General features: G+C 48.8%; 1 protein-coding gene across 5 annotated transcripts in view; it reads right to left on the reverse strand.

Annotated features, from left to right (window-relative positions):
* The window catches only part of STARD9 (StAR related lipid transfer domain containing 9), a 124,123-nt gene that overhangs the window by 15,906 nt on the left and 81,346 nt on the right, over window positions 1-26,871 (reverse strand). For 2 of the 5 annotated variants that reach the window (XR_007152704.1, XM_047861051.1), the window contains exons 15-23: window positions 26,705-26,776; window positions 24,201-24,380; window positions 20,274-20,325; window positions 19,802-19,939; window positions 19,021-19,103; window positions 18,784-18,887; window positions 13,160-13,347; window positions 12,219-12,705; window positions 82-10,251 (exon numbers count right to left, since the gene is read on the reverse strand). Coding sequence is in view for 4 of the 5 variants with exons in the window: in XM_047861051.1 (XP_047717007.1) it covers window positions 82-10,251; window positions 12,219-12,705; window positions 13,160-13,347; window positions 18,784-18,887; window positions 19,021-19,103; window positions 19,802-19,939; window positions 20,274-20,325; window positions 24,201-24,380; window positions 26,705-26,776 (11,474 nt within the window). In the remaining variant the exon portion in view is untranslated. Of the gene's footprint in view, window positions 1-81; window positions 10,252-12,218; window positions 12,706-13,159; window positions 13,348-18,783; window positions 18,888-19,020; window positions 19,104-19,801; window positions 19,940-20,273; window positions 20,326-24,200; window positions 24,381-26,704; window positions 26,777-26,871 lie in introns of those variants that run through there. The other 3 variants (XM_047861052.1, XM_047861053.1, XM_047861054.1) reach the window with 3 other exon arrangements.

Consider the following 26,871-nt stretch of genomic DNA (forward strand, 5'->3'; position numbering starts at 1 on the left):
AAGGAACAGCCAGCTATTAGCCTTCTGTGGTTCTCCTTCAGCCCACCCCTTGCCCTTTCACGCCAGGCTGGGGGCACTTACCGGGCAAAGAGCTCCTCCCAAGTGGACTGCAGAGGCTCCTCAGCAGCAAGTGCCTCCCCTGTCCCACTTTGCAGCACCTGCAGCAGGGCATCGGCCTCCCCAAAGCCGTGGTGCAACTTCGCTTCTGTGAGCTCTGTGCTGAGTGAGAGGTTCTGGGCCCCAATCTGCAAGGGGATCTGCTCCCTCTGGGACCACTCAGGATCCTGGCTCTGGTTGTCAGGAGATTGTAGGGGCTTCTGTCCCTGTTTTCCAGAGCTAAGATCACACCTGGTTCCCAGTGACTCCACACCTAGCCCCCCAGGAGAGCCATCCTGAACCCCGCTCCAATGACTGACTTTGTTATGCACTGAGGAGTCCCTCAGACCGTGATGCTGGGGCTCAGCGGCCATGCATACCTGGGAACTGGAGCTCAGGAGCACCTCAGATTGGCAGGTAGGGCTCAGAGTGGGACCCTGGAGCCCTGCAGTAGCAGTCAACTCAGAGACAGGGCAGGGTCTGAGGTGATGAAGGCCTCCTCTTGAAGAGGAAAAGTCCAGAGTGGGTTGTGGCTCACCCTCATTTTCTGTCTTGCTCCGCCATTCACTTGGCTCCCTACTGCTCAGCGAGCCACACTCCAAGGAAGCCACGTCCTCAGGCACAAAGTCATCAGCCAGACTCGGACTCTGGCTCCTCAGTGAGGGTGGTGGTCGTCTGCTTTGGACCAAGGTGGTGGTCTTGGGCTGAAGCTGCTGAGGGGGCTGCTCTATGAAACAGACTTGGAGTTTTGGGCCCTGTGGTGGACTGACCGGGGACCTCACCTCAAGGAGCGAACTGCCATCACTCCTTTCTAAGGGACTTCCACCTTCCCCACATGGAGCCCCCACTCTTTGGGACTCACCGGACTCATTAACAATTTGAGAATAATTATCCACTGGAGGCCTGGGGGAATCAAGGAAAAGGTCTGGACTGGAGACAAAATTCTGGCGGCCTTCAAGAGGACAAGCTGAGGGGGCTGTGAGAGACAAAGAATCTAGGGAGATCCCCAATCCTTGGGTGCTGGCACTAAGCGTGAGTATTGGGGAGGAGGCCCTGTCTACCAACAAGGTACCCACGATGCCCAGCTCCTTCTGGACCTTAGGATTCCCCATGGACTCTGCAGGACTGGGGCAGGGCCCTGGGGAGTGGGAGCCTTTGAGGCTGGGGCTGTTGACAGCCAGGCAGGAGGGCTCCTCTGCCTGGACGCTGGGAGGCAGGGAGGCATTAAGGGAAGCCTGAGGGATCACAGAAGGGAGGTTCTGCCCAAAGTGGGCTTTCTGAAGCCTCGAGTGGTATGCGGGTGCTGGAAAGCTCTGGGGCCTGAAGTGGGGGCTTTCTTCCTGAGATTCTGAGGGCCCTGCCATTTTCCATGCAGTTTCCTCTGACTCTCTCCTCTGTAGGGTCCCTGTGACATGTCCCTTTTTTTGGGACATGATGGGGATATCTGAGCCCAGCACTTCAAGGACCACATTGACCTCCTGAGGGCTGGCCTCTGGGGTTGGAAGGTGCAGAGATGGTAAGGCCAGTTCAGTTTGGATGCCCTCATCCATGGTGGTCTGAGTACAGCAGTCCATCATTAGGGCCTGGGTCATCTCATCTGGGGACTCCCTCTTGACGTTCCGCTCCTTTTCAGCCACACTTGGCTGGGAGAAACTCCCTAACAGCTCCGAGGTGCTGTGTAGCAGCTGTGAGAGGTGGAGAGACAGGTTGTGCATGCTAGTCCAGGAGACCAAACCAGAGCCTGGCACTGCACTTGTTTCTGGCTGAGCAGAGATGTCAGTGGAGCTCCAGCAGACACTGCAGCCCAGGGTCTGTGTGCCCTGCTCCAAGGTGTTCATCCTGGACTGCCCCACAGGGCCACATGCCTCTGACGGATACAGAAGCATAATCTCATCTACTGGACCTGCAGCACTTTCTTCTGCCAACAGGGGCCTACTCCTCAGACAGCCTGCTTCATCAGGAGTGCCCAGGGTCTGGGCTCTCTTGTCAGGACCCTTACTGGGGATTGTTCCTTCAGGGGTGTTCAGGATGTGGGGGCTCCCCAAGGCAAATGAGGAGCCCCATACTTCCCAGGCCTCGTGTGAACCTTGGGCATTTCTAGTGCTGCTCTGTGTGTTTCCCAGGTCCCGGCCATTGGCATAGGTGCTGAGGTGGGAGTGGAGCGGAGAGTTCTGGTCTTCCAGGCCATCGTCCATGCTTGAACAACGGGCCATGTTTGATGGTATCGGGCCCTGGGTACAAGAGACATCCGTGGCACTGCCAAACACATACTGCTTCCAGCCAACGTGTACAGGACCCTCTGGACGTGAGGAGAGGATGTAGGGTTTGATGTCCCTGGAGCCCAAGTGTAACGTTCCTTTGTCTACCCTAGGGTGCCACTTCTCTGGATTTTCCTGCCAGGACTCTTCCAGGGTACTAGATGTCCAGCCTGTCATGAAGTCAGGGATTGGCATGCAAGAAAGATCTGAGGACTTTGGGTAAGGAGGGTTGGCAGGTTGTGGGGGCTGGTGACCAGCAGTGCTCATGTCCCAGTTAGATGAGGCTTTCTGACTGCAGCCCTCAGCTTTCAGAGATGTTCCTGCTGCTGACTTTCCTTTGAAATGACCCCTGGGATGTGGAGTCCACCATCTGTTAGGCTCCTGTGTATCTTCATCTGTGGGGGAAGGAGGCTCCACACTCAAATTCAGCTCCTGAAGAGACTGGGAAGAGCTGACCACAGAGAACTGTGGTCTGGGGGAGGACCTGGAGTGTTTGGGGCCAGAAAAGACTGAAATCACCGGAAGTGAGCACCCATGATGGGGAGCCGGCTGCTCCCTGCCAGAGGCAGGCAGGCCAGGGCTCTGGGGTGTGGGCCATGGGGCTCCACTCTGCCCCAAAGGCATGGAGACTGAGTCTTCAAAGCCTGATGAAAGCATCTTGGGCACAGAGAGATGGGCTACAGATGCTTCCTCTCTGCCTGCATCTATAATTCGACAGCTGTCCAACCCACCTTCATGGGAAGGTTGGGAGCTCCTGCCCTGGGCAGGCTCTTCCCGACCACCCGAAGCCTGGTGTCTCTGCTGCTCTTCCTCATCCCAGGGACTGTCAGCTTGGTGCCTAGAAATGTGTTTTAACTTTGCTACAAACCTGGCTTGGGGATCCAATCCACTGTGATCTCTGGACTCAGTGGAAAGTTGTGGTTTTTCTGGAAGGCACTGGATGGCATCTTCTAAACATCCATGCTGAGGTTCCCCCAGAAGCTCACTCTCAATAGACCCTTCACTTAAATTCAGGGTGTATGGTCTCCCAGTTGTTAAAGGTGGTTCTGGCTTGGTTTGAGAGTCCTGTGCATTCTGGCCACCTACAGAGCTATCCTGAAATTCCCTCAGTGGCTCAGAGTACATGTCTGCAGAGGAAAAGGTAGCCTCAGGCTCTAGGCTGGCTTTCTTCTCAGCAACCTTTTTCTCAGGATCCTCTCCTGACCTTGAGCTTCCATCAGCCACCGAGTGGCTCAAGGAACATGTCATCACATCAGGGGCAGAAGGGGAGCTGCCCTCTTGAGCCAGAGATAGGACAGGAGCAGAAGCGGAAGGCTCCCAAGAACTGATGTCTGCTGGTGCAAATACTACACGAATGCCTTTGGGCTCAAGGCCAGGAGTCCAGAGCACTTCATGTGCCCTGGAATCGCTTTCTGCTGTCTCATCCATTCCACAGGCTCTGGAAGATACTATGCAGGGTGGCTGGAGAGTATGTAGGGCAGTCTTGGCACTCCTCTTCCTCAGGTCACCGTCTCTGTAACACGATAAAGTATAGGACGGGGATGCACAGGCACGAGAATCCATGGGTTGAGGATTGCAAAGATGCCAGCAGGGTGATGTTCCACTGTCTTCCTGCCCCCTAGGTGGACTAAGAGCCCTGCTGCCTTCCATGCTCCCTGAGATGACGACACGGTCTAAAGTTTCCTGTGGATGTCTGCACTGGGACTCCTCCTGAACTTCAGAATCAGGGCTAGGTCTTTGATCTGGCAATGGAGTTGGTCTAGGGTGTTTGCTACTGACACTGTTTGCTGGGCTGCAGGCTTCTGCCAGCCCACAGTCATCGCTCTCCTCCCACTTCACATGGTGCTGTGAAGGAGCTTCTGTATCAACCCTTCTTGGGGCTCCAGGCAGGATGGTACCCTGTTTGGGACTTGCCCCCCCTTCCTCTAAGCCAATAGAAGCCTCAAAGCACCGGCCATGGTCTTGGGTACGTCCTGAGAGGCTGACAGAATTCTGAACATCACAGGTCACATGCCCACTTTCAGAACAGGTTGTTTTTCCTCCCTGTGCAGCCACTGAGAAATTACCTGAACCTCCACCACAAGTGGTATCTAGAATTCTAGGTTCGTGATGCACTGGGTTGGTCTCCTGACCACCAGGGCGTGTGCCTTCTGCAGGCTCCCATTGAGCTAACTGGCTTCCCCCACACAGAATCATGCCAGGATCACCAGAAGGGGCCCAAGAAGATAAGGCAGCCACTGCTTTCTCTGACCTTACCCTCCTGTCCACTACCAGTGTGGAAGGAAAACTGTCTGAGCTCACAGGATCAGCAGAGGAAGGTGTTCTGGTTGCTTTTTTCTTTTTCTCTATGATTTCAGAAGAGCTACAGTGACATACAAACTGTTCACCAGCTCCCAGAAAATGTCTCCGTTCTCCAGCACAATGGCTTTTGCCTGGAACAGGGGCTGTATGGGAGGAAGTTTGTGAGGGATGCCATGGCCCTGTTTTAGTTTCAGTGTTGGGCAGATGTTGAAAGCTGTCTGCAGGGAGGGGTGTGGCCTCATCAGTCGACAGATGTCCTGGTTCAGCAGAGAGAGATGTCACATAAAATCCTTGTGCTTCATCCTCATTCCTGGTCCTATCTGACACCGACTGGTCCCTTTGTGGACACTGAGGCCTACCACGGGCCCCTGAAGAATGTTCAGGTTCTAATAAAGTCACATAGTAAGGAAGAACATTGCCATCAGCCCCTAAGCCATGAAGCTGCTTTCCCTGGGCCTTTGCTTGTCTGATCTCCTCTAACACAGCCAGGTCCGTAGATGTATGAGCACAGTGCTCTGGGTGAGGCACCCTCGGCAAGGACACAGGTGCTGAGAAAGCACCACCAGCAGGACTGAGGTCCTTGGCCTCCTTCTCTGCCTTCTGCTTAGCCTGCTGGCCTTGACTGTTACCCTCTTCTAAGAGGCAGCTGGTCTTTTCAAGTGGGCTAAATCCCCTTTTCAGGGGACTAGCTCTTTCTGATCCTCTTTGCACAGCTGCCTCAGCTTCAGAAGCAAAACTCTCCCTGGGACTCAAGCCCATCACGATGCTTCTGAGGTCCCCTCCTTCATCTTGAGTGCTTGCTGATCTCCTGCTCTCTGCCCCCAGGGAAATGCTCTCTGGTACATGGAACTGACCATGAGATGCCATGGCCGTAGCTATCACAGACTCACACCAAGCAGTGTGTGCCAAGGAAAAGCCCCCTCTAACATCTCCCTGAGGGCTATAGCTTCGGGGCTCTCCACTCTGGTCTTGACGCCCTGCTCCAGTTACCAAGGGACTGTCAGTCATTTTGAACATCGTGGGATCCAGCACATGGTCAATGTGTACAGTATCACATGCGTGAAGATAGTTTCTTGGTAGCCTTGCAGAATCCAAAGGCAAGGTACCACTCAGGTCTCTGTGAGGAGCCACAGAGGAATCTGGCTGGCTCAGCAATGGGCCAGTCTCCTGGCTAAAAGATGTGCTCACACAATGTGGGCTTGGGCTAGGAACTTTCTGAGTCCATGAGACCATTTTGTCTTCCTCCAGTAGGCTCCCTCCCGTTCGCACAATCATTTCCTCAACTCGGCCTTGAGCTTTTGGCCCCTTTTGCTTAGAACTACTTACATATTTGGCAACTTGGCTCTCCTGAAAATCTTTCACAGTTTCCAGTTCCTCAAGACCTCCCAAGCTACAGGGCTGCCCTCTGGGGCATGCAGATGCATTCCCTGCCTCGCTCTCCTTCTCAGAAGACATCTTCAATCTGGGCTGCGATGGCAGAGCACTAGCCGATGCCTCAGTTCTTGGATTACCGCAAGTGTCTGTGAACCCTCTACCAGCTGTACATGTCCCTACGCAATCACAAGTGTCCCAGGATGGTCTGTCTAATACAGCTGGGGGAGTGTGCTCTGTCATAAACTTAATGTCTTGTATACATTCCCTTAACTTGAAGGGGCTCAAGATGATTTTTCGGACTTGGGGACCTTTCCCAATGCTATTGTTAACCTCCATTTCTCCAGCTTCACTATCCCTAAAGGTAATATCATCTATCTGTTTTGGAGAAGATGGCTGATCCTTGAAAGACAGGTGGTTTCCAGAGCTGCCTGACCTCAGGGCACAGTCAGCCATCTCCCGGTCCCTCTGGTCCTGGAACACAGACTCCTTACTGACTCCCTGTGTGGGAGGAGCATATAGCTGCTTATTTTGCTTGGATTCAATTTCTAAGATGTCATTTTCCAGCTTCATTACACTCCTAATTAGCCTGGCCATCTCATCAGCACTGTTAACTCTTTTATTCTGTTTTCTTCCAGAAGGTTCTTCTTTGGGGTTTAACGTTTCTTGTGATCTTCCAGAGCCCTTGCATTCACTCAGGTTTTTTTCCTGAGAGCTTATAACTGACCGGAATCTTTCATATGTAGATTCTGTCTGTGGAAGCTTAAACTCTTTTGAGCAGCCTTTGGAATGGAGAGATTTCCCAAGAAGCCCAGATTCACTCTTCCCCTCTGCTTTCCCCCCACCCTTGTGGGCTGGACTCTCATCTTGGGCCATCATCTCTGGGCCTCTTACTCTATGACATACTGATTTAGACTGCAAAGAAACAGCAGTTTCCCCCAGCATGTCCTTGTCAAGGGCTAAATTGATGGTTTTATAGATGAAATCAGACCTGGCCCCGGAAGGAAGCTGTCTGTTCATATCAAACACCTGGGTCTGTCTTAGGACTACATGGTGATCCTGCTCTTCTTCCCCATCTGCCTCAGACTCACAAACAAGGAGAGGCCTCCCAGACCTACAATGGTTTGAGGAAACATTGCAATAGGACTGTATTGTGGCCTTTTCTTTTTCCTCAAGTGCTGAAAGACTGTGTTCATTTAAAATTCCAACTTGATTTTCAAATTCACATACTTTTGTGCTAGATGAAAGAAAATGTCTGTTCTGACCAACAAAAAGATAAACTGAATTATGGCTTTCTTCTTCAGTATTTCCAGGGCATTTCCCCATTTTTCTGATAACTTCCTTGGTGTTCAGATGAACTGGCCTCCCTGCTGTGAACTGCTGAGATGAGGGAATCTTGGAATTGTGGTTTTGTAACAGCACCGGCAAGTTATTCTTCACATAAACATTGTGGAGAACCTGGTGGTCATGACCAAAGCCCCAGGCTTCCCTCGGGGGTGGGGAAGGCACCCTTGATTCTCTGCAAGCCGGAATCTCTAAGGCAGTTTCTGTCAGGGCATCCCGGCTTTTGGTCACATAGAATGTCTCCAAGGGGGGTGGCTTCAAGGAAGACAGGAATGGATTCCAGGCAGCAGAGTGGGGGTATGGCTCTGGACCTGACGCGAATGAAACGCTAGTGTGCCTTCCAACCACTTCCCTGGAGCTCTCCTGATAGTTCACCTTCTCCTCCTGGAGGGGCAGGTAGCTGCTGTGACTTAAGTGCCCCTCCTGGCCTGCACTATTCTTTCTGAGAGGAGCCCAGCCCCGGGGCCCATGGTTTTCTTTAGTGGCTATGGTGACATTACTGTGACAAGGGCTCTTGAGGAAGAAACATTCATCAGAGGAAGTCATCAGTCCAGGCTTCCCATTACTCTGCGAAGACTCTTCCAAACTGTTCTGCTTGTCTTCACGTGCTTGTGTCATGGAATTTGCCACCTTGTTCTCGGCTACAAAGACTGGTGCATTTATAGTTCCAGAAGTCAATGATTCTACATCTGCTGAGTAAGTGCCACTATGACTCACCTCTTTCTCTCTAGTTGTAAGGAAATCTGAAGTACCTTCTATCTCAGTGCTCAGACTGTCCTGTTCTTTCTCTGCTCTCAAATGCCTAATTTTGGAAAAATGGAGAGGAAAGGTGCTGAAATGCAGACTGCTGGATACCCCAAAACCAACTGGCAAGACAGTATCTGTTCCTTTGCCAGAAGCTTGGGTCAAGGAAGTGGAGTCTTCTTCAAGGGAGGGGAAAGCTGGCCTGGGCTCTCTCACAGCCTCCAGAACAGGATGAGACAGTTCAAGGAGGTACTTCTGCTGAAGGGCAGCCCAGTCACTCTCAGGTGCACTGCCTACATGAGTTAATGAGGCGGCAGAGGCAGCCAAAACACTTGATAGGCTAGAGGTGTTGGATGCTTCCGAGTTGCCCTGCTGGGCTGTATCAGGGGTACCTCTGGCTCGAAAGATGCCAGCAACTCGTGGCTGAAGAAGGCTGTACGACCCCCAGAATGACAGCCTGGATGTATCAGAGGCAGGGATTGTGTACACACCTCTTATATGGCAAGGCAGCTCAGTGCCGCCTTGGGGTACTTTGGAGTTATAAGGCAGGAGTGTTTCTGCCCTTGATGGCTTAAGTTCTTCCATATTTTGCCATTGTCCAGGCCTCTCCTGACCCTGGGGTTGAAATTCCTGGATATCAGGACTCGGACATAAGGAACCCACTATTCCTGAAGGGCTGCTGGAATTGATCTTAGAGTCACAGGAAAACCAGGAATCCATGGACAACAGAGGGCTCCCTCTTGAAAGCTGCAGGCCTTGGAGTGTGTTTGCTTGTTCAGAGGAGCTCACCTCTACCTCCGACTCAGGTTGTTCACAGTGAGGCTGGGGTGGGGGGCCAAGGTAAAATGAACTGCTCATTGGCAGGATGGCATCCAGCCTGGTTCCTGTTCTATGGTTGATGGGACCAAGCCTGCACATTGCCTCCTGGTCCACTATGGGCAGACTGGAGGTCTGCAGGTGCCAAAATGTCTCTGCGGGCATCTCATCAGCTGAAATGAAGAAAGGCTCTTGCTGATCTTCCCCCAGTTCCTCCTTGGCATCAATCAGGCTATCCAGGGAAAAGCTCCTGCAAGTTTGGGTGAATAGTTCACTGTCTGAGGACATGGTGAAGCCCCTCACAGGGACTTTAGCTCTGGCCCTGGGGTGGCCGTGGTGGTTGGTGAGATAACTGCTCCCTGAGCTGTCTGGCGGGCTTTCATATCCTTTCTCAGCCAGCGAGTCCTCAGATATTTGGCTGTCATCACTTTCAGAGTTCTCGGACTCTGGGAGATCCTGTTCCTTCCCCTGGAGGTCCTCTGGCTTCAGTGGCTCCATTTGGGCTTTGGCATAGACATAGGAGAGAGAATCCACTGAGTAACTGCTATCCGCATCAGATAAGTCACCATCTTTCTCTCTTACAAGATCCACTCTTGGGCTGCAATCGGTGAGTGAGGATGTGGAATCTGGGTCTCCTGTGCTGTGCTGCCTCCTCAAAGAGCTGCCATGAGGCAAACAAGAGGAATTTCTGACAATGTCTCTGGCCCTAGCTACCAGCACCCTCTGCTGCCTTTTTGATGCCTTGCTTGAAGAAGGTGGTTTGGATTCTACCCAGAAAGTCTTGGCTGCCTTTCCATGCCCAGATGCCTGTCTGGGTCCAGAGGAATGTGAGGAACTGCATCTGGCTCCCTTAGCAGTCTTGTGGGTCCCAACGTTCCCTTCTTTACACCACCCTGATCGTGTGTCGTCAGAGTCTGCTAGTCCCCTACCCCTCCTGGTATAGGTGGAAGGGCTGAGTGCTTCTGGCTCATCCTTTGGCTTTAGCTTGTTAGCTGAATGGTCAAGAGATGCTAAGCTCTGGGACACCATCCAACAGGGCTGCTTACCCACGCTCTCCATTTCCTGGATGCTGGCAGACTCAGAACTCACAGTGAGACAGGTGCCTGAGGCTGAGGCTCCTTTCCTTGCCAAGGCCCCCCTGGCTTTGCAGAGATGCCCCTTGCCTGAGGAACAGAGGGCATTCTTGCTGAAATGCCCTGTCCTTGGAGGGTAAGAAGCAGCCTGGGGCAAATATTCTTCTGATGGAATTGTCTCTGACATTTGGTCAGTAGGATCAGGCAAAGGAGGTACCATGGTGGAGGGATCTCGACTCAGGAAAATACTGTGGAGACAAGGAAATCCATCTCAGAAAAGTAGAAGGTCCCTATTGCCTGCTCACAAAGGGATATAAAGTCCCACTTAGTTTAATGTAAAAGAGGTTAAAAACTAGGCCAATGTCACTGTCCCCTAGCATTTGAAGTCAGAGAAAAGCTCTATGGGTACAAAAAGCAACTGTGGACTATAGCCCTGGCTTCAAAGAGGCCCAGGTACACTCTGTTCCTTAATTTCTTTATCTTATAAAAAAATTGAACTGAATCTGAATGTGATCATGCCTTTAGGGAAAACTTCCATTTAATAGGCAGCGTGAGGAACAGAGGAACCATCTAAATGACACCACAAGGAATCAAACAGGCAAATCTATAAAGCATCATATTCTACAGAACTGATACACTTTTAACAAATCAGTGATATGAAGAAATGAAAATGAAATAAAAGAAAAAGGAACTTAAAAGACATAACCACATGCAGTGTGTAAATCCTATTTGGATCTTAATTTCAACTGTAAATACATATTTTTGAGGCAATTAGAGAAATTTGATATGGCCTAGGTTTTGGATTGTATTGAATATTAATCTTAATTTTGTTAAGTGAATAATGAAATGTGGTTCGAAGAAAAGCTCTTATTTTTTTAAGTGTATACTTGATGTAGGATTGAAATGACACGGTATCTAAGAGTTGCTTTAAAAATACTTCATCAGGGGCACCTGGGTGGCTCAGTCGGTTAAGCATCCGACTTCGGCTCAGGTCACGATCTCGCAGTCCGTGAGTTCGAGCCCCGCGTCGGGCTCTGTGCTGACTGCTCAGAGCCTGGAGCCTGTTTCAGATTCTGTGTCTCCCTCTCTCTCTGACCCTCCCCCGTTCATGCTCTGTCTCTCTCTGTCTCAAAAATAAATAAACGTTAAAAAAAAATTTTTTTTTTAATTAAAAAAAAAATACTTCATCAGAGGGGAGACTAGGTGGCTCATTTGGTGAGGTGATCAACTCTTGTTTTCTGCCCAGGTCATGATCTCACAGTTTCGTGAGCTTGAGCCCTACACTGGGCTCTGTGCTAGTGGTGTGGAGCCTGCTTGGGATTGGATTCTCCCTCTCTCTGCCCCTCCCCAACTTGTGCGCGGACGTGCTCTCTCTCTCTCTCAAAACAAACAAATAAAAATATTTCATCAGGAAAAGGAAGGAGAGGAGATTAAAGCAAGCATGGTAGATGTTGGAAACTCCTGAATGTGGGTGATAGGGACACTATTCTCTCAACTTAGTCTATGTTTGAAAATTTTTAATAAAAGTCTTTAAAAAAATAAAAAGCCTGCCTAGTACTCTGAAGACCAGAGAGGTGAGCCAACAGAACCAAAAGGCGTGAAGTCTACACATACTATGGGCAAGGCTCTGAGGTAAGCCTGGAGGATACAGAGAAGTAGACACAGTCCCCTGCTCCACCCTCACCTTGACAGAATATAAGGAGTGAAGGGGAAAAGAAAAAAAAAAAAGAAGATCCCAAATTGGACCCAGGAATCAGCTAGTGTTCCACTAGATTACCAGTTGGAAGGTAGGGTGAGGAAGCTCACTTGAGGTGGCAGGACAGGTGGAAGGGAGGGAGGAGAAGGAAGCGTGTGGGAACACAGTCCGGTGTGAGGCAAGAGGAGAGGGAGGTGGTGGCAGGACAAACACAAGGAATGTATGTGCACAACCAGGGTCTAAAGAGCAGGTGAAAAATGAGGCTGAGATTCTCACTTGGAAGATATCACCAAAGTAGCAAGAGTTGCCACTCGGGGTGGGAGAAGAGAAAAGCCTAAGTCTTAGAAGATGTCACCTACAGAGAAAGAAGAGGGGAAAAGTGGTGGGAAAAAGAGGAGGAAGCAAATCTTTCCATTTCACAGACTGAGAAACCATGGCACTGGGAAGTGAAGAACACTGACTGGGCAACAAGGCTGTAAACCTCAGCCAGTGATTTCAGGTGACCACAGCTGGCTGTACCTGTGTAGCCTGGGCAAATACTGGCTGCAGAGCCTCTGGAGGCTCAAAGAACGGCAATCTGTCAGTCTGCTTCTGTGTTGAGATCCTCGGACCATGGCACCAGCACCAGGGAACCGGTATGGGGGCTTCTGGGTGTGGTCATCCTGGAGCCCACACAATGTCTTGGGCTGCTCCAGTCCTGTCTGGGCCTCCAGCAGCCTCTGCTTCTTGATGATTCTCTCTAGCTGGAAGGAGGCTTTTCTTCGCCAGATGTCCCTCTGTGCTGCCCGAAGCACGTTCCTGCGCCCAAGCTGCAGTCGCACCTCCCTCTTCTGGCTTCGGACCGGTGGGGGAGGCGGAGTCTCAAGATCTGTCTGGAGCCAAGCACCAGGTCGCACACAAGCCTCGAGTTCTTTCTCTGCGATGTGGTCTTGCTGCTGTTGCTGTTGCTGTTGCTGCTGCTGCAAGCCAGCCAGCCGGGGCTCTTCTATGAGCAGCCACTGCTGGTCTGGGAACCAAAGACACCCTGAGAGAAGGTCAGCACCTCTCTCCCTGCCCGTGTGGCGTAGACTCACACAACTCTGGCTGTGGTTGGACCTGAATGGAGGGAAAGCCCTGGCCAAGATATGAGGGATGCCAGGCCCCCTTACCACAGGGCTAGGGAAGGAAGCCCCCAGGCATTAGCACATGCTGGGACAGGCACCAAAGCACAAATAAATGTGCGCGTGAAGAGAGAGCAGGAGGTCCATCACTCTGAGGGGCAATAAGGAAGGTCGCTTCCTTATTCTTGCTTCCAGCCCCTCATAAGAGCCCCTGGTTTCTAAAAGAGGGGAGAGAACACCTAATACCAAAGATTCCATCAAATCATAAAGGCAACAAAGGAGAGAATACAGAAGGATGCGGAAGCATGAAAATGAAGAGATGAGAAGGTGAAGCAAACACAGTGAGCAGTGGGCACCTACTGTCTTTAATTTGCCGGCTGAGGTGTGCCTGGTCCAACTCCAGTTCCTGTCTGGCTCTAATCTGTCCTGCTAGGATCCGCTGCCTCAAATCCCCCACGTAGTGCTGGTGCTGAATCGGGGCCCTGTGGGGCGCCTCTCCAGCCCCCAGTGGCTGGCGGTCCTGGTCGCTCTGCTCTTCCAGCACTTTCCTATCACAGAGGGGCCGGAGTTACCCAAGGGAAATGCAAGCCCAGTTCAGGGCAAACCAGTGGTAGTCTAAGCTTTTCTGAGAGAGCCATGAATTCAACAGGGCAGAGAGGGCTTTGAACTTCTAGCAACTTGAGACACACACTGTCCCAGGCACGCTGTCACAGGCAGCTCATGATGTCACAGTGAAGGAGGGGAGAATGGTCCTCAGACTAGCATATCCTTAGACTGTGAGTCTACCAGAAACACAAGTTCATTCTAGTTAAGGAAAATAACCAGAAAAGTAAAGCAGCTTTAAAAAACAAAAACATTTTAGCTAAACCAAGGAGCTTTGGCCTTTAAAAAAGAATAAAAGGTATCTGCTCAAAATGTGCTGGAAACAGAGTAGAGGCAGAAGCTCCAACAACCACTGTGGGAACAGAAACTCCCCTACGTGTTCATCATGCATCTCTGTTTTCTGAAACAGAAACACTCTGTGACATGGGAGTAGGAAGAAGGTAGTCAATCTAGAGGAAAGAGATTTATATGCACTGAGACCCAGAGGAGGGCTGGTCTCCACTCAAGGGCTATTCTCAGAGAATGAGCCCAAGAATAGGGCTCACGAGTTTCAGGTTGTACCATAACTTTGGAGATATACACTGAAGTATTTACTGGTGAAATTGGGATTTGTTCAAATCCAGTGTGGGGGACAGTAGGGGAAAGTGGAAAGGGAGTGGGGATATAAACGAAACAAGATTAGCCATGACTTGATCACTAGTAGTGTATTTGGAATTATCCATAATACAAAGTTTAAAAAGAATTCTGGATTGCAGTCATGCTTTATTCTGCCTTCAAGTACCTGTGTGGCCGTGGATGAGTCACAGCCTTCCTCAGAAGACTGACAGCTTCTACCTGCATGGCTTTTCCCAGGGTCACACATGGCCTCCTATGCAAGGACCTCACATGATGTTTCTGCAGGGTCTCCCCATCTCCGTCATTCAGGTTCATTCCTTCCTTCCTTCCTTCCTTCCTTCCTCCCTTTGTCTCTCTTTTCCTCCCTCCCTCCTGCCTGCCTTCCTTCCTTCTTAATGTTTATTTTTGAGAGGGAGAGTGCATGTGTGAGCCAGGGAGGGGCAGAGAGACAGGGAGACAGAGAATTTGGAAGCAGACACCGTGCTGTCAGCGCAAAGTCCAACATGGGACTCAAACCCACTAACTGTGAGATGGTGACGTGAGCCAAAGTTGGACACTCAACCGGCTGAGCCACCAGGCACCCCTCTGTCGTTCAGATTTCTAAAAGAGCCACTGCATGGGCATTCCAGGGTGGTGGCCCTAGGGAATAGGGAGTGACTAGAAGGGCTTGGGAGCTGCCACAGGCTAACAAAAGAGCCCGCATCTGCTCTCCCTTAGCCAGTCCTTAGCACTCATTCCAGTCCAAGGATGCCCTGACTCTCAAGGCCCATTTACTGACGTGACATTAGACAGTTGGAGCAGTGCTCTGGGCAGAGGTGGGGGGTGGGGGGGAGGGGTTCACCCAGCTTAAATATACTACTTTGTAGAGAAGAATGAAATCACAGAGGGTATATCAAAGCAGAGGTCCATAAATTATAGCCTGTGAACCAAATGTGGTCTGTTGCCTATCTTTGTGAATAGTGTTATTGGAACACTCATTCGTTTATGAGTGTTTATATCTAGGCTGCTTGTGCAGCTGCGGCAGAGACTGTATGGCCCACAAACCCTAAAATACTATCTGGTAAAAATAACAACAACAAAACACAAACCAACTATCTAGTTCTTTACTAGTTTGCTGCCTTTTGTCTTAGAAGAAATTAAGATTTCTTAATGCAGCCTTAAGAGGAGAGTGAAGGAAGGATGGCGGGGGGGCGGGGGGTGGGAGTACGAAGTGACACGATGGCAATCTCCTCCCTGGGAAGGAGTCTGGGAGGGGACTCGATCTACAAAGGGCCCAAGAACTGGGACAGGCCCAGATACTTGAGTGCATGTGTCCTGGGGGAGACTGGCTCTGACTACTATGGGCAAAAGGCCAAATACACACAGTGGAATATACAGGAAAGAGGAAAGGCACTCTGTTCATATGTGAGGCAAAAGGCTAAGGACAGCAGTTAGAACAGAAAACCAGTTAACACCACACAAAGAGAAAAGGTGCTAATGGGAAACAGATTATACATATGTTTGTATGCATGCTAGATTACCGCTCCAAAATTTGTCTGACCACAGACATGGCTGAATTACAAGCATGAGCCCATAAGAGGGTCTTGGACAAACTCAGCTAAAGTCCAGACCATCAGACGCAAGGAGCAGGGGAGGTACCTTTATTCTTAATCCCCAGAGAGTATTCAGCTTCCTTCTCTGCCTGTCTCACAACCCTCAGATTCACAATTTGCTTCTCCACAGAAGAGGGTTCCCTCTACCCTTCCCCTAGGGAAGCAGCAGCTAGCCAGTTAGCTTCTGCTGACCCAATGCAGCTTCCTTCATGCACCAACAAGACCTGCACAGGGAAGCTGTCTGAGATGATCACTATAGACCCAGCACATTCACCTGAGATGGCCACATGCCATCAGAATAAAAATGGCTCCTCTGCTAAGCACATCAGTCAAGTTCCCAGAAAGCAGGTTGGGGGTGGGGGAGTGGAGGAAGCAACCTTATGTTACATGTCCGGGCTTATTACTACTGGCAAGTCTTCAGTTATCTGCCAGCCAAGGACCTCTGTCTCTGTCAGATGACTGCCCTTCATCTTAGGTGGCTCCAGCATCTCCCCACTGCTGCCTGGTCACCTGCCTGCCAGGACTCCATCACGCCCTCCCCCGCCCTCTCTCCCAGCTGCTTGGAGGCCTGACAGCTTCTGACAGCATTCTGACAGCAGAATGCAGCAGCGGGTACTCACTAAGGCAACAGTGGCAGTGGCAGCAGCGACAGGGTCTCCCAGGCTCTAAGCACTTAAGGTTAAGCCCCCAAAATTCCAAAGAGGAAAATGCAAAAAAAAAAAAAAACAAAAACAGTTTTCAAAGACAAACTCCTCTCTGGTCCAGGTCACTGCTGCAAGGGATAAAAAGAGACAGGTTGACCAATCCCCTCTGGCTCTGGAGTCAGCTCCACCTTTGCAGGCTCCCTGTGAGTGCTCCCCCAGAGAGAAAAATGAGAGAAGAAAATTCTAGGACAAGGGGAGGCTCTGGAGCTAAGCCCACCAGAGCAGAGAAGACTCTTATGGAGACACAGCCACACACACAGTCTGGGAGCCCAGCTGACGACATATAGTGTTCTCTCTCACGGGTTCTCTCCCTGGTCCCTCTGCCCAATCACAGGCTTGAGGCCCATACCACCCCACTTCCACCAGGGGCTGGCACACAGATGCTGACTATGGTAGCTGCATAGGACCAGCCCAGCCCACGGACTCCTGGAGCTGGTGCTAAAGACGGGAGGCAGCAAGTGGGAGAGGCCTTGATTCTTCAATCCCTCTCTGTCCTCTCCAAATGAAAGGGTGCATTCTTGATGTTACTGAAAGGTCACATTAGTGCCCCTGGGGCTAGAGAGCCCGAGAAGACCTTTAAAAGGCAGGAGAAGGGGGCAGCTGGGTGGCTCAGTCAGTTAAGCGTCCGACTTCAGCTCAGGTCATGATCTCATGGTTCACGGGTTCGGGCCCTGTGTCGGGCTCTGTGCTGACAGCTCGGAGCCTGGAGCCTACTTCAGATTCTGTGTCTCCCCCTCTCTCTACCCTTCCCCTGCTCGCGCTCTGTGTCTCTCTGTCTCTCAATAATAAATAAAAGTTAAAAAAAAAAAAAAAGGCAGGAGAAGACCAGTGTTCTCTAGGGTGGATGGGTCAGCTGAGATGAGATGGGAGGACAGGAAAACAAAAGGGAGATTATGTACCTGGGCAGCTCAGCACAAGGGCCTTCAGCAGCGGGGCTGGGAGTGCCAGGCAGAAGGCAGAGCTCTCCACATGCACTTGCTCTTTCAAACCCTATCATGAGGACCTCCCAGAGACAAATGGTAGTATCCTTACTTAGAGGTGAGGGACTAGGCTCAGAGACTCAGTAACTTGCTTAAGGCAACAAAGCTTTTACTTCATAATTCCAGGATGTCAAGGAGCTTTATCCAACTCCAAGATAACTCTTCAACCTCACAGCTCATTAAGTTGCAGAGCTGTTCTCTGTACATCTCTGAACTCTGGGAAAGACAGATCTCCAATGCGTCTTCCCACAGTAGAAATCTTACCTAAGACAAGACCTCCTCTCATCACTGTACTCTCATGAAACAAGAGCTCCAGCAGCTCCTTACTCCACCTTGGCCTTGATATGTTCCAGCTGTGTCACCTCTCCCACCTTCCCTGTCACCCCACAGAGCCCCCGGTCACGCAACACTGGAGTCCTCCTGCCTGAGGCTCTGGTGCCTCGTCCTTCCATCCTCAGTAGCCCACATGTGAGGACTTGCCTGCTATTCATGCATCGCAGCACTCTGCCCCTACATCCAACACCCCTCACCACCAATGTCAGACCAAGACTTTTCATCAGCTGCCAGCAAATGTTCCTGGCCTAAGAAAAGAGCAGCTAGATTCCCTGGAAGGAAGCAGGGGAATTAGCCATCATAATCTCCCAGGAATCCTGGCCTCAGTGCTGGGCAGCCTCCCAACACCAGTGGTCTCACAGGCAATGGGTGTCCTGCTGACATTTTCTACAGAACATCCCCAAGTAAGAGGCTACTTTGGCTTACAGGACCAGAAGGATACCACTGTTCACAGTATCAAACCTATGAGACATGTATATCTGGGAAGGGGATTCTGTGGAGAAATAGATGAAGAAGGACTGTGAAGAAGAAAAGTAATAGCCACCAATCACATATAAAACTTTGATTCCATGTTTTCACGATCACAATGCAGGCAAAGTGGGTATGAGAGGGCAGAACTCCAAGATATTTTCATATTGTTCTGAGAGTTCCTGACCCTCTTATGTGTAGTTCTGGACCCTTTGGTATTGAGAAAAGAAAGGATTCTCAGTCACACACTATCTTTAAAAACTCAGAGGAAGCCACAGTCCTGAAAGTTGACACACCTTGTGACCTCACACAGAGGCCAGCCAGAATTTAAAGGGGCACATGGGCAGGTAAGTTCAGAAGCAGTCTCAAAGTTATGTACAAACATGTCATGTTCAAATCTTGCTGACAGAAGAAACTGGCGACAGGAAACATCAAATGATATATACTCCTTTCAGTGATGAAGGAAGTTGTAATAACAAACAGGAAATGAATGAGGGCTAAGACTGCTTCCCTGCCAACTAGAAGCTAAGCAGCTAGTTCAGTAACATTCCATCACTTGCACAAGTTGGTTGAGACCAGGCCTCATTCAGAGCTTGGCTATTATACTCACTTCCTCCCTGCTCCATGTTGTAATAGACTATGAAGTAAGAACAGTAGGTTCCATAGCAAAATGAGCACAAGTTTCTCACCTCTCCTTCCAAAGCAAAGGGCAGAGACCCAACCGGGAGGCAGTGACATCTCCGTCCAAATCCAACCATTCCAAAGAGCCATTGCCACCGACAACCTCTCCGACCTGGGAACGAGGAATGAGCGCGGTAAGGCTGCTATCACCACCCCCACCCCAAGAGAACCAGATAAAGCTCAAACTTGTCCCTTTGAAAGGAGGAGGGCGGCTGGCAGTCACCTTGAAAACACAGCACACTAACCTGCCTTCTCTGCCGCAGGACAGCGGCCTCTGCTGGGTGGTTGAATCGGAACTTCTGTGCTTTCCCCAGCGTTATGACTGCTCCTGTGGCAGAGACAGGGGAGAATGAACCAACAGCTCATGTTCTCTGTATGTATTATGTGCAGGGTGCCCTTCTGAGAGACAAACTCCTGCCCCCAACAAGCTCATAACTTAGGTGAGTCAATAAGATATGTATTCACTGGATATCCCACAGCATATGTACTGAACTAACAAAATGAACAGGAGGAGTTCTGCTATTCTGAGGAAAGCAAAATGAGTTCCTCGTGGACTAGTTAAGGAATGCTTCATGGAAGAGGGGGAATATAAGCTCAGTGTCAAAGGAAAGATGGAATTTGAACAGATTAATAATAGTAGTAATAGTAATAGTGATAACGAGTATTTACTAGGTGACAAGAATACTGTTAAGAACATTACACAAATTAACTCATTCAGTCTTCACAACAATTCTCTTATTGCCATTTTACAGATGAGAAAATTGATGTCCAGAGACTTTCCCAAGGACACAGAGCTAGCAAACACAGGTAGAGATTTCAGAGAGTCATTCTCCACCTTGGGACCTGGAATTGGGGCCTTGGGAAGAGGATGGTATTAGGAAATCTTCAGGTCTTCAGATCTCTGGGTGCAGAGGATGAGTATCCCATGTTTAAAGCCTGCTTCACTGAGTTCTGTGGGTTTGGCCCATGAGAAGGAAGCTAGTTCATCACTTATCCCGGTATAAGCAGGGCTATAAACAATCTTACCTTGGGTCAGACGACAGGAGGCAGTGACCTCCCGGCCATTGACTGTGCAGCGGGCCCCCTGGGCAGGCCGCAGAATGACTACCCCACAGGCACTCGTGATAGTGCAGTGGTCTCTCTCAATCCACTGCCCCTGCAGAACTACACAAGAGATGGGGGTCACGTGGGTGGGGAAACAACCCAGGGAAACACCCTTTCTGCGAGATCGGAATCCACATCTAGAAGACCTTACATTATGACAAGAGAGGAAGAGCCACCACCTGAAAACCACCCAGATCTGGATTCTCCCATGGTGTGGATCTCCTCCTATCATGTCCCTGACACACAACAACCACCACAATGTAGCAACAAAAGAGTAATAGCCCCTTGATCTTCAAGGATTCCTTCCTCTCAGAGCATCATCAGGTTCCTCTAAAGAGACCAGTCAGGCATGAGTATCCACCACAGTGTCAGACCCAGATGCTCTATCACTTACCAATGTCCTGTTCCTGGTCTGAGTCAATCCTTCCTATTTTTGTTGTCCCCTCCTAAAAGGAAAAACAAAGCCCTTTAAATGAGAATTAAAAGGGACACAGCCTGCCCCCAAAGCAGAACCCACCTGGTGGAGTGTTTTCACTGTCTTCCCATGCCCACCCCGGCCTTTCCCACACCACTTCTCAACTTTGGTCCAGGTTGTTTTGACTGCTCTACCCACCCACTGCAGCCCAGGAAGCTCCTGAGAAGGCAGGGGCAAAAAATACAGAAAAAAGCAGCACCAGCTCTTTGCAAAGTCAACTAGTGTTGACAAACTCCTTTCTGTCCCATGGCCTGATGTTAGGGAACAGTCATGGCTGTCGGTCAGATATTCTCCAGTCCGAGGAAGAGGGCACAAAGGCAGAGGTTTTCTCTAGGCACTAAGGTTGGTGTGGTCCAAGTTTGGTCCATTAGTCTCCAAGAGACACGTATTTTACGAAGATGTATGGAGCACAAGATTTTTAACTTCATGGTCCACAAATGAAGTTTGAGAGATACCAGATTTTAAGAAGGGTAAAGCACAAATGGGAGAAAAGCATGTCTAGAATCAAAAAGGACTAGAAGAGAGTGTAAGGAGGGGAAAAAGGAGTTAGCATAAACAAATTACTGGGTTAGTAGAAAACAGGGCCTTTTGGCCCTTGGATTATAGCAATTCTTTTAAGAACACATAGCTCTGTTTGTAGAAGGCAGCACTATGACAACAAGGATGCTGAGTTTAGATACATATTTATCAGGTATTGAATAACCATCCACTATGTCCCAGGCATTGCAGTGAGTGCTTTACAGACATCTCTTATTTAATCCTTGAGCAACCTAAAATATACTCATTATCCCCCTTTTATATATAAGGAATCTGAAGCTGATGGGTAAAGTTGCTCAGGGAGCCTATACACTAAATAGGAGAGCCATGGCTGGGGCATCTGGGTGATTCAATCGGTTAAACGTCTGAGTTGGTTAAATGTTAAAGGTCATGATCTTGTGGTCTGACTTTTGAGCCCTGCGTCAGGCTCTGTGCTGACAGATCAGAGCCTGGAGCCTGCTTCAGGTTCTGCGTCTCCCTCTTTCTCTCCCCCTCCCCCAACTTGTGCTTGCTCTCTGTCTTTCTGTCTTTCTCTCTCTCAAAAATAAACATTAAAAATATTTTAAGAGGCACCTGGGTGGCTCAGTTGGTTAAGCATGTCTGACTCCTGGTTTTGGCTCACGTTATGATCTCACGGTTTCATGAGTTCAAGCCCCACATCAGGCTCCAAGCTGACTGTGCAGAGCCTGCTTGGGATTCTCTGTCTCGCTCTCTTTCTGCCCCTCCTCCATTTGTACTGTCTGTTTCTCTCTCAAAATAAATAAATAAACTTTAAAAAAATTTATTAGAAAAAAAAATTTAAACAGGAGAGCCATGACTAGAATTGAGGTCTCTCTGGGCCTGAGCCCATGCTTGTCCATCCTCACCATACCACCTCCCTCATAACTGGAAGTGACCAGAGAGTTTCCCACCTGTTTTCACTGTCAGCAGCCAGAAGGGGGATGTGCCTGCAGCTCCCCAAAAATAGCTGGTGAGAAGGCAGCCTCCTAGAAGCAATGAATGAGACTGTGGCCTCACTGTGCTTCCCACCACCCCCAGACAGCCGGAGCCCAGCCTTTCCTGCTCAGCCACACAAACAAATGGATGCTGGCCTCCACAAATACCATCAAACAAAATGGAGGAAAAGGGGTCAGGACCCCTTGGGTTCAGGGTCAGTCCTGATGATGAAATGCATTCCTCACAGTATATCACAACTTCTACATCTACAGGGAAGAAACTACCAAGAAAAACACAAAGGCATCTCATTTAACAAGGACTGAGATGATAGCTGTGCTTGCTGCCCCCTCTGTTTCTTTATGCAGGGAGAGTGAACAGCATGAGGATGAAGTCCAGGATACCAGTAACCAGTGCTCCACCCACCCTTCCCTCTGTCCATCCAAGGTACTTCCCAAGGTGACCCAAGGGAAAAGAGCTTCCAGAGCAACGCTAGGGATTTGTGACAGGTCTATAACCAAGTTAGGAAAGCAAACAAAAATACAGAGATTCTTGAGTGATTACTGCTATACCATTACCCAAAATAGGATCTAAACCAACAAAAAGGGAAAAAATGCAGAAATGCCAGGATAACAACTAGACTAAAACCTCACCCCCCAGGTTCACTGGGAATGCATCTAGGAGGGGGCACCACCCTCAGTGTGCACAGACCCCACACTGAAAACCAGTGCTCCCAACATTCAGATGAGGCCTGTGCTAACCTCTCCTCTCTGATTCAATCTGAGTCATGTCCTTTAACCCTCTGCTGCCACACTTAGCTCTACCACATGACGTCTAGCTTCACCTGCTCACTCCACATCCACTCAATACATCAGATCATTTCTATTCAAATATTAACCATTTTAATCCACTGGTCTCTCCCTGACCTCCAACCTCTCCCTATGGTTCTAATAGAAGGATTGATAGACAGCCTTTGGTATTCAGATCTGTTATTTAGGTAACAGCTTCTGCCTGAGGCATTTTCACAGAGCTAATTTATACTCTGTGGGTCGGAAAATAAGCTACTTTAACTTTCTGAGAGGCTCAGTCTCTGACAACTTCCCTGAGGGCTTATCCTAAGAACACAGACTTTCTAAACAGGATGAGCTTTGCTAACATTTCGCTACCATATACACTGCAGTGTTAGGAGCCTGATTTCTCCAGGGATGAGAGCAGTGTTACATACCCCTCATAAACCCTGTTCCTTTCAAACGGCAGCTGGGGACAATTAGGAGAATGAAGACTGGATTTTCAGTGAGCGTAGGGATTTTGGCCACATACAGTATGTTCTGTCATCCACAGGGAATGTCCTTTTATAGGAGGACAAATACTTTTGATGAGGACAGGGTATGAATGACTACCATTGGGCACTACATCTCAAAATGCTTCATTTAGAAATGAGGACCTGCTTCCATGTGACAAAGAACCAGGTGATCCAGATCCTTCTTGGAAGGCAGGAGTTTGTTCCACTGTTCCAGATGGCTGCATGTTGTGCCCTGCCCTGCCCTGCCCCACCCTGCTGGCCCACCAGCGCTCTGGGGTCTTCCTCACGCTTTTTTTTTTCTTTTTTTTTTTTTCAATCTACTTAGCGCATGCTGGGGAGGGACAGAGAGAGGGGGATAGAGAGAATCCCAAGCAGGTTCTGCACTGTCAGTGCAGAGCCCGTTGTGGAGCTTGAACCCACAAACCGCAAGATCATGACCCGAGCTGAAATCCAAAGTGGCATGCTCAACAAACCGAGCCACCCAGGTGCCACATCCCTTATGCTTTCTTTAAGCCATCTATATCTACTTTTATTTGCCTCTCTTCTTTCCCTGGCAAACCTAGTAATGAGAAGCAGGAGGTTGAGGAGTGGGGAGATATGAGAAGGAAACTGTTTCAGATCTTGAGTCCCTCTTTAGCCTCTGAAAGCTGTCTGTGAGCAGCTTGTATGTGCAGAGCTCAGGAGTGCTAACCGCTTTTCAGGGTTAGGATTTTACCTCCATGCCTGCACCTCCGTGCTTCAGGAAGCCAGAAAAGGAATACAAGCAGCATCATTCTTACTTTAAAATGATGAAATTAAATCACAGAGAACAAAAGTAAGTTATATAAGAGCAATAGTAGCAGCCAGAGAAAAACAAGTAATTGTTCTGATTCCCAGTTTTTTGCTCTAATCATACAAAAGCAAACAAATCAATCACCCTTGGCTGGCTAGCCCATTTTCCAGAGGGCAAACCTGAACACAGCTCTGTGGCATCTGACTCAATTCGTAGATGCATGGCTACTGCATTTGACTTCTCCCTCCTTGACTCTGGAGCCAGTGGCTCAGGGAAGGAGGCAATGCACCAGCCTGCTCACCTTGAGGTGATACAGCACGACTCCTGTGCTGAGTACATCATCCTCCAAGGCCATCAGGTGTGGCAGACTGGAGTCAATGACCACTCCAGCCCGCCTCCTGTTTATGTCCACTCTGTAATGCTCCAGGAGGGCCTTCCACTCATTCCACTTCCGAGTCCAGTCTTTAGTCAGCTGGTCTATCTGCAGAGAGACAGGAGGCAGTTTTAGACGCCCAACGGTCCACGGAGCAGACATAAGGTCAGAAGTCATCCTGCTCTGATTCCTCATGGCATTCCTTCCTCACCTTCTTCAGTTACTATTCAAAGCTCCACATAGGCCCTTGCACCTCCTATGTGAGCTGTTTCCAAAATTTCTTCAATAAGCAAGAGTTACTTTTATAAACTCCCTCAGTAAAGGGTATTCTTAAAGTTTTCTTCAACAAACATGTATTGTTTTTATAACTCGAAAAAATGCCATAAATGTTATTTTGTTTTATTATTTGAGATGTTATTCATACATGTATGTTTACAACTCCCCTTTCCCCATCCTTCTTCTATGTGATCCATACTGGGAATCCTTTTATGACCTAACACTTCTTTCTCAAGGTGTAGAACCTCAAATCCTAATATAAGCTTGTATCAGGCTCAAAGATACACAAAGCATCAAGATGAATCTCCTCAGGTAGAAAGAAGACTATAAGAAACTGGTATAAAAGAACATGTAATAACAACAATAAAATACTAAGGGCTTACTATATATCAGGAACAGAGTTTAAATATATATAATATAGCAAATTACAGGCCTTAAGCTAAGGCCATTTGGGGAATGTGAATGAACAATGTTGAGTATAAGGTGCTTTTTTTTCTTCTTTTGGTGGAAATTAATGTCCAGGCAGAAAAGTTATCCTGGGAATGGAAGAACTGAGGAAGCCCAGGAAAAGGACCTGGATTCAGCTAAGTACTTTTCATAAACAGAGAACGTGAGAAAAAACAAAGTATGCCAAGTTTAGGCACAAGTGTTTTATGTACCCTAGAAATGTCATTTTTAACATTATAATCATTGAGTTGAAGTCTGCAAAGAGTGAAACTACCAGGTACTGCGAAGAGCTGGGTTGGATTAGGACCCAGCAGAGGTGAGCAGCAGTGCATTGTGGCTTACAGTTTAGCCAGCCTGGCTCAGCTAACTGGAAGTACCCCTTCTGGCTGGCTTTGATCACCTACCCCTACAAAGCCTAAGGTCAGAAGGCCAGCAAGTGGCAGATTCGAGTCCAGGTCTGCCAGAATGTATAATGGAGTGATTTTGACTCTGTACTTCATCTCTTATATACACAGGGGTGGTATTTTCTGAACCAAAAATCAGAACATATATTTAAACACAGAATTTTTGAGAGATATCTGGATGCGTGATGTAGTCCTAAAGTTTAGTCTGGGTAACAAAATATTGACATAGCCAGGATACTTTATAATGGATAAGGATGAGGCGACAGAATACCAGGAATTGGGACATTTGGTTGTGGTATCTAAATCAAACCTGTCACCAAACAATGCCTGCCATTTCTTCCTCACAAATGTCTCCAGGAATCACCATGTAACCTAACCTCCCCACATGTCTTGTCCTCACGTTCACAGGGTCACAAAATCAGTCTCTTTCCTGGTTGGTCTGCTTCCAGTCTTCCCTCTCTTCAATTAGTCCTACATACAACTGTCATATTAAATGTCACCAATAGACTCCATTATTATGTCACCCAACCTGGTTCAAGAAGCCATGATTAATCCTGTGTATGTCAAATTCAAACCTCCTAAACTGGCCCTAACATTACCTCCACTACTCTCTTCCATGAGCACCTATTCTCGCCAGTTCAGTCTTCCTCACACTCTGTGCTTCCACGTGGCCTCCCACACCAGTTCATTCTTTTGGTTCCATGGCTTTTCTTATGTTATCCCACCCTCACCCAAAATGTCGTACCCCTTTCTCCCTATCTAACTCAATCCACTGATCTTTCAAGGTCTAGTTCAACTTCTCTAGCTTCCAGCGTTGTGATGCGTGTACTGAAAATTCCAAGCCATATTGATTTCTTCCTTCCCTAAGCTCTTTGCATATAACTCGTATAGTTCATTTCATTTAACCATTCTCTAAGTGTGTTTCCAACTAGACTGCAAGCCACTTGAGGGAAGGAACTTCTTTGTATCTCTGGAAGCATCATGCTGAGCACCTATTTGGTACTCAACGAATACATGTCAGTTAGTTAATTTTTTGACTGGAAAATATTTTTTTTTCTAGGCTACTGTCCGTATCCAAAGGAAGTTATCATGAACCCCTAAGAGAACAAAACAAAGAAAGCCAGTCACCATCCCCTAAGGCAAACACACTCCCCACTCAAGGCTCAATGGAGACAACTGTCTCTAAACTAGATAGAACCTCTCCGTCCTGAGGAGGGAGCAGTCTTGACTGAGGAATAATGGAAGGAGATGAGACCCACTACCAGGGTGATATAAACCATAAATGAGTCCACCCAACAAACCCACCTTCAATTCATTTTGGAGAACCAGCTCCTTCAGATTCTCATCCTTTTCCTCATTCAATGAACTGAAGTTTCTCTGCACAAAGAGAAAGATGTGCTTCATGGGTCTCACCCTTACTCTTATGAAGGAAAAGAAGGGCAGATAAAAAAAAAAAAAAAAACGACCTTATC

The sequence above is a fragment of the Prionailurus viverrinus genome, chromosome B3 (assembly GCF_022837055.1).
Source record: "Prionailurus viverrinus isolate Anna chromosome B3, UM_Priviv_1.0, whole genome shotgun sequence".
Lineage (NCBI taxonomy): Eukaryota > Metazoa > Chordata > Mammalia > Carnivora > Felidae > Prionailurus > Prionailurus viverrinus.